Source organism: Perkinsus marinus (genome assembly GCF_000006405.1).
Source record: "Perkinsus marinus ATCC 50983 genomic scaffold scf_1104296951948, whole genome shotgun sequence".
NCBI lineage: Eukaryota > Perkinsozoa > Perkinsida > Perkinsidae > Perkinsus > Perkinsus marinus.
This window is the reverse complement of record NW_003209090.1, coordinates 118,853-125,368: the sequence shown is the minus strand read 5'-3', so window position 1 is coordinate 125,368 and position 6,516 is coordinate 118,853. Positions and strand designations below refer to the sequence as shown.

Genomic DNA, 6,516 nt, shown 5'->3' with positions numbered 1-6,516 from the left:
AAACGATGTAAGCCAAGAAAAGGGCGAAAACGTACACAACCAGCAGAGCAGGCTTATCCAATATACCCAATCCAGTGGGCATGTGATAGGCGATCTAAGTCAATGACAGCGCCGTTCCACAATGAGAGGACGCCCACCTGAATTTTGGTATTAAGAGCATCCCTCTCTGGCACGATCAACCCAGATGAGACTATACGGACGAGTCTCCTCGGTGTAGTAAAGTCCAACCACGAGTATCTCCCCTCAGGAATGTACTCAAATGTTCCAAGGCCAGCTGGAGAGTTAATTCTGATCCCTGTAGCTCCTGCCGGTAGAACGACCTGTCAGACTCACTCTAATTCGCACTACCACGCGAATCCGACCCCACCTCGAGAACTTGTTCCTGAGCAAAGACCCTCACAAAAGGCTGGTTGAATGCCACATTGAGCACGTACTGATGACTGTCACTAGACGACACCTGAACTCAGGAGGCAATTCTACGTCGCTACAGGACATGGTCATACCTTCAGAGCAGTCTTAGATGGTAGCGCATAGGAGAATTCGAATTCGTCCTTCCATCCTCCAAGCATAGGAAACCTAGCAATCACCATACCATCCCTTCCCCTCATCACGATACTACCTAGGCGACAACTGCACCGACACATACTTCTTGCCCTCTCTTCGGGCATGCGTAGCTACATGGAGGAACACTCACACAAGAGTGCGAGCAATAGTGGCTTCTTACAAGAAACATTCCCAATAGCATCCCTGTAGTTGATATTGCGCACTGACCTCGGCAGGATCGCCTCTATCTCATTCACACATGACTTCACCTTGTAGGGGTTCTCTCTGAGATACACAGGATCATATATGCCTGTTCAACTTCTCCTATACTCGATTGTTTCACACTCGAACAAGTATAAAACCATCGAATTGAATCCCATGTACCGTAGTCACCCCAGTGTTCGAATATATGTTCGCTTTCCTCACATGAGCTCAGGAGTTCACATAAGAATTCGAGTGGAACTGTACAGAAACCAATAAGAACTTTCCAAAATTTCCTCAGAATGATCATATTGTCACCAACACATTCACTCGACAATATCCATATTTCCCCACACTGTATTACCCGCTGCTCCCCCATTTGTCAATACTAAAGGGTATCCTAGAGAACTCCCCTCCCAACCTAGCGGCTTCATTAACCAGCTCGAACTGGCCCGTCACGGACACACTACCTGCACGTACGACCCTATGGATGAGGAATACGGCGACAAGGCAACCCACCCCAATGAGAAACCTCTACCACTCTAGAGCTCTTGGCAAAGTAGGGCAGAGGGAAGGGATGGGAAACATGAACGTGTATTAGGTCTGGAAGTCCCCTGACAGCAGTAAATCCAATATTCTCAGTTCGGTCCTGTTCCCAATCCTATGCACGCCTACTCGTAAGGCTTGATATCGTTGTATGGTCCATAGGTAATCGATTTTCCCTTCACCTTTGCTGAACCCTCCGGCAAAACCCGTCTGAGGAGAAGAATTCCACCTCCCGCTCCATTCGCGACGAAACCCACTCAATTTTCTCTTCGCTCATTAGCCTGATAGTAGTAGTCTCCTTAAGTGTAGGATAGGGAGAGGGCCAATACACAGCATCAACATACCTGTGACCAGACAGCTATCATCACACAACACCCCAGAAACCAAGAGCTTACTCAACCTTCTGGATCTCCAATTCCAGTATCTCCTCAGGTAAGGGCCTATACATTCTACCAAATACCATGTGCACGTTAAGTGAAGCCTTATCTGTCACAATGCACCCCTTCCTCCATATCGGTAAATCATTGCTTACTCATAGCCTCCGGTAGAGTCACTTTCAAATACCTGTCCTCTCCGAACAGGCCAAAGTCCTCCACGACCAAGTTCTTCCCAGATTCATTTTCCACCACCTAATATACCCAAATTCTACATGACTACTAGTCTCCTCCAACTTACCGAGACATATCCCAGACCTTGAAAAAAACTAACCTTATGGTGCCCCAAGGGCTGATTGGGTAGCTTTAGAAAAGCGTAGTCCATCGGCCCCGTACACATCGAGCAATCGAGCTCAACATTCACAGTCACCTTCACTGTGCTCGGCTGAAAGATCTAACAGAATTGATATCATCAACTTGAAAATCGTTGGAGGAAAATTCTCACTATCTCCCGAGACACTTCCAGGTTCCTCCAGTCCCCAACTATAATTCCACGAGGGCTGGCTACTACTCCCCATAAGATGAATGATACCAAGAAGGCGAGCCTCTCGATGATGCTGGTGGAAACCATATCAAAACGGAGCTGACCGAGAGAACCAAAATACCTGATTCCTCCCATCGGAATAATAACACAACAGCTCACCAAGTACACGTGAATAGAAGACGTTGGTAAATCCAAAGGAGCATACCCTAGCCCTTAGGGGCACCTCCCAACCGCTGGCGCACATTACTGAGGAGTGCCTCATACACCATACTAGAAAGAGGCCGCTTGGTCTTCTTAACCCGAGCCACGTCTCGATCACTCTCTGACTGACAGCCCTTTAGGGCAGCTGGGTCGACCGGCTCTGTTAACGAGTACACCCCCCTGAAGAGAGTACACACCATCCCAACAGCCCCACACTGATCGACACTACTTCTTCTCTCGCTTTAGGCACACCTCCAACATTGATAGTTTTTCCTGGTATTCCGGTATGTCCTCCACGACTGGCTTCATCTGCTCCAGCTTATCCATAGTGACGGCCTTCTCCTCTCGCAACTACACCATAGTAAACTACCTCAATACACGAAGGGATATTCAAACTGACCATATCCTTAAAATGCTTCACTTGCTTCCCCACAAGGATAGTACTACTACACCCCTCCCTTCCAGCCCGACCAGCCCGACCACAGCGATGGATATACCTAAACACATATACTCCCTATTGCAGCCTTTCCCAAAGCCACATGTACCCCTGGACGTTATTCGGGACATCATATTGTAGGACATGGTCAACCTCTCGGAAGTCCAAGCCTCTGGCTGCCACATCACTACACACCAGTACCTATACCACACCTCGCCCAACCTTCGAATCCCCAATGAACCCCCTCTTACATGAATCCGACCAGTCCGGAAGGCCTCAAGTAAGCGTACCCGCTGCTTCTGGTTCAGTGCTGCACTGAACTCCCTTATCTATAGAGTACAACTACCACATCTCATCGACACCATATCCCCTCACCTTTATTCCTTCCTTTATATTCTCATTTCCAACCACATATATCTGCAACAACCTAGCCAATCGATGTGCATGCTCCACAGAGCCACAGAAGATCATAGTGCGGCTAGTGGCCTCGGACGCAGTAGGAGGGTAAATTTCACCAAGTATCGATACCAGGACCCCAGGTTTCTTCTGCTCCGCTCGGGCGACCACGAACCTAGAGGGCACTGTAGGGCACCCATTCACCCCTACTTCCATCCCACCTGTGTCGGAGGTTCTCCGGCGTAGCATGAGCCCCAGTCTGAGTGCCCAAGAGGAAGAACGGTCGGCTGAGCGCCAGCTGGGCTAGCTTCTGCGGATTCGACGTCATAGTAGCCGAGAACAGCATACGCTGACACCGAGGGGAAGCTTCCATCACTCGGCGCACCTAAGGGAGCTCCTCAATCGCCTCATCGGACCCTAAGGGGCCTAACCCACCACTTCCACTGTCGCTTCTCTACTTGAATTCAACAGCCTATCAGCCTCATCCAGGACCATCCATCTAATACCATCAACAGGTACTCGTTCACCCGTGATCAGGTCCAAGGCCCTTGAAGGCGTAGCGACCAGCACATCTGGACCTAACCAGACCTCATCCAACACCGCAAGCACCAACACCTCACCAGCCGATGATCCATCCTCTTCAGCAAAGGTTTGGGCATGGTACTGTCCCACCACACAGTCAACTCTAAAGCTGTCCTTACCCCCCGTAAAGTGGTCGGCCACCTCCTTCACCTGCAGGGCCAAGTCCCGTGTAGGCGCGAGGACCAGGGCACGAAGGGTCTGGTACTTCCGATGAGACAGTAGTTGGAATATCTAAGGGCCGCTATAGCATTCATAAGATGCTATCCATCATCCTTACAGGTAAGAGGTAGCCCAACGTCTTCCCCTGCCCAGTTGGCACTGCCACACATAGGTCACAATCGTACCTTATACAAGTCCTCCCCGCCATCCAACTTGGTGAAAAATTCCCTTACCTGCTTCCCACCGGCGTCCTCACCCTTCCAAGAACGATCGGTAAGACCGTAGCCTGTACCGGGAAGAGGCGACTGATGCCCATACCCTTCAGTGCTTTCCGGCACGTCTTCGAGAGCTCGAACTCAGTCACAGAAGGACAGTCTTCAATACTCGACAGGTGCGAACTTACGACCTAATACCGATCCCTCGACTATCCCTAAAACCGCCCATAGTCCTCGACTACGCTAAAACGCTTAGTCCAGTCGGGCCCTTTAACGATAGGCTTATCCTCATCAGCTTGAAGTAGGCCTTCCTTCACAGCTTCCTCGGAGGCCTTAACGGTCTCTATATCTGGATTCAGTGCCCGACGCACGGCCGACAAGGCATCGGTCATGGACTGGGTCGACTTTACCCCTGACGCCATTCCGGAGGCAAAACTAAGAGAGGCTGATAGCATTGAACACTACTACTCAATAGCCGAGGCATACGTGAGGAAATGTGTGTGTGCACAGTCGACTACTCGGAAGGTACTTCCGTGAAGGGATTGTCGATCTCAGCAACACCCGCGGTTGGGCACACCAGCACCACCGACGTGCCTCGTGCTACTAGCAAACCTGAGGACCAGGATGTGTTAAGAAAGAGGTAGAAGTCGTACCCAAGTTTCGGGTCTTCCCCGATGGCTTGTACGGGTCTTCTGGATCTCTCAGGTACTCGATGCTCTCATCAAGAACGAGATTTGGGACTGGATCGAAGCCCTTCAAAACACCACTAACTGAAAGGGGCCTGCTATACTCGGGTGGCTCGACTGCTACCTTCACGTCCTCCTGTGAGCTTGACAGTAACACGTTGATGCATTAACCGTTCTAGGTCGATCACAGAAGGCCTTATAGAACTACGACGATGGTCTCCTGTATAGACGTACTGACCATAGACATCAACCAACCCTCCCACTACCTCCTCGTCCGCCACCCTTCCCTTTACCACCGCGATAGCCTTTCCCTTTCCCGTGGTGTTCTGACATTACACCTTTAACAATAGTAACAACGCTCCGACAACATCGCTGAGGAAATTCAAGATTGCAAGAAAGTTCAAGAGAGGCCCTAAAGACTCCTCTCGTAGAGCTCTTAAGCTCGTGGCTATTCTTAACACCACATTTAGTTTTTCGACTCCTATTTGGGTATGTGCGGCATATTGGCGGTATTCGGCCTTAAGGAGGATGCTGAGATATTCAGACCAACAGGATTGCAGTTATCCAAGTAGTAACGACGATACCGGACTCACCTTGGGAGTAAGCATGTCATCACTCGTAGGCGCATTCGTCATCGCGGTCCGGATTGGAGCTCCTGCTACTGCCATAAGGACGTCTTCATCGCCCATGAGAGACTAGCGATAGTCGACGTAGAGTCCGGTGCTCAGCCTTTGTACAACAAGGATCACACGACTGTAGGCTAGCTTCTGGACCGGGAGGTCACTCCTTAAACGATGGGGCCTACAGGTACTGGCTGTTAACGGGGAGATATACAACTACCAACCTATTCGGGAACAGCTTATCAAGGAGGGGTTTGAGTTCGCCAGCGGCAGTGACTGTGAGGTTATGCTCCACATGTAATACGACGTTGATGACTTGGCCTTGGGGGATGCCCTAGTGTACAGGTACGACCGTGGGGACTCAATGGAAGACCTCCTCAACCAGCTACGTGGTATGTTCGCTTTCGTTATCTATGACGCTACAAGCGGTCGTTATGTTGCTGCTAGAGACCATGTAGGAGTGTTGCTGTAAGGAGAGGCGGTTTACTATTGGTCGTTTAGATTGGTATCATTCCCCTGTATATCGGCTGGGGTCCTGATGGTGAGGTCTATTTCGCCAGTGAGATGAAAGCTCTCAGTGACCGATGCACCAACTACAAGCAGTTCCCTCCAGGACACTACTACGACTCAGTCAAGCATGGTAGGTCTTCGAAAAGCAACTGTGGAGAGTCAAATCCATCCCATATAGGCATTCACAAGTTCGAGAGATGGTATAACCCTTCCTGGAGACTCGAGATTCCCACCCAAAGGCCGACCCCTGAGGAACTTCGTACAGCTTTGGTGAACTCAGTAGAGTCCCATATGATGGCCGATGTCCCCTATGGAGTGCTCCTGTCGGGTGGTCTCGACTCTAGCCTCGTAGCCAGTATTGCCTCTCGTATTCGTATGCGACAGGCTTGTGGTGATGATGAGGATTACTGTAGGAAACTAAGAAAATCTGGCAAACTCCCCAAGATAGCACGACTGAGGTAGGCGTCTATCGAGTGTTATGAGTACGTGATACGGTCCTCAGG

At 50.2% G+C, this 6,516-nt stretch overlaps 4 protein-coding genes across 4 annotated transcripts in view; 1 reads left to right on the top strand and 3 right to left on the bottom strand.

Moving 5' to 3' along the window:
• The window catches only part of Pmar_PMAR013501 (Dolichyl-diphosphooligosaccharide--protein glycosyltransferase 67 kDa subunit precursor, putative), a gene marked incomplete at both ends in the record, with an annotated part of 2,435 nt that extends 140 nt beyond the window's left edge, over positions 1-2,295 (bottom strand). The window contains 14 exons of the mRNA XM_002777413.1: positions 1-94; positions 138-320; positions 368-457; positions 504-576; positions 620-674; positions 725-828; positions 1,109-1,214; positions 1,264-1,358; positions 1,420-1,500; positions 1,548-1,634; positions 1,686-1,776; positions 1,823-1,919; positions 1,966-2,118; positions 2,170-2,295. The exon at positions 1-94 is cut by the window's left edge and continues 4 nt beyond it. Coding sequence (XP_002777459.1) covers positions 1-94; positions 138-320; positions 368-457; positions 504-576; positions 620-674; positions 725-828; positions 1,109-1,214; positions 1,264-1,358; positions 1,420-1,500; positions 1,548-1,634; positions 1,686-1,776; positions 1,823-1,919; positions 1,966-2,118; positions 2,170-2,295 — 1,435 coding nt within the window. The remainder of the gene's footprint in view (positions 95-137; positions 321-367; positions 458-503; positions 577-619; positions 675-724; positions 829-1,108; positions 1,215-1,263; positions 1,359-1,419; positions 1,501-1,547; positions 1,635-1,685; positions 1,777-1,822; positions 1,920-1,965; positions 2,119-2,169) is intronic.
• A 109-nt stretch (positions 2,296-2,404) lies between these two features.
• Pmar_PMAR013500 (ATP-dependent RNA helicase DBP6, putative) lies at positions 2,405-4,619 on the bottom strand (the record flags this gene model as incomplete). Its single annotated transcript, XM_002777412.1, has 12 exons — positions 2,405-2,589; positions 2,639-2,760; positions 2,810-2,906; positions 2,955-3,046; positions 3,097-3,174; positions 3,221-3,416; positions 3,463-3,626; positions 3,677-3,819; positions 3,862-4,054; positions 4,101-4,167; positions 4,216-4,388; positions 4,440-4,619. 12 exons carry the CDS (start codon positions 4,617-4,619, stop codon positions 2,415-2,417), a joined length of 1,680 nt encoding a protein of 559 aa, XP_002777458.1. The 3' UTR covers positions 2,405-2,414.
• A 62-nt stretch (positions 4,620-4,681) lies between these two features.
• On the bottom strand, positions 4,682-5,216 carry Pmar_PMAR013499 (U6 snRNA-associated protein, putative; the record flags this gene model as incomplete). Its single annotated transcript, XM_002777411.1, has 4 exons — positions 4,682-4,809; positions 4,851-4,967; positions 5,008-5,103; positions 5,150-5,216. 4 exons carry the CDS (start codon positions 5,214-5,216, stop codon positions 4,712-4,714), a joined length of 378 nt encoding a protein of 125 aa, XP_002777457.1. The 3' UTR covers positions 4,682-4,711.
• A 158-nt stretch (positions 5,217-5,374) lies between these two features.
• The window catches only part of Pmar_PMAR013498 (asparagine synthetase, putative), a gene marked incomplete at its 5' end in the record, with an annotated part of 4,874 nt that continues 3,732 nt past the window's right edge, over positions 5,375-6,516 (top strand). Inside the window, 6 exons of the mRNA XM_002777410.1 lie at positions 5,375-5,451; positions 5,506-5,638; positions 5,691-5,800; positions 5,849-5,957; positions 6,005-6,143; positions 6,192-6,471. Of these exons, the coding sequence (XP_002777456.1) occupies positions 5,375-5,451; positions 5,506-5,638; positions 5,691-5,800; positions 5,849-5,957; positions 6,005-6,143; positions 6,192-6,471 (848 nt within the window). The remainder of the gene's footprint in view (positions 5,452-5,505; positions 5,639-5,690; positions 5,801-5,848; positions 5,958-6,004; positions 6,144-6,191; positions 6,472-6,516) is intronic.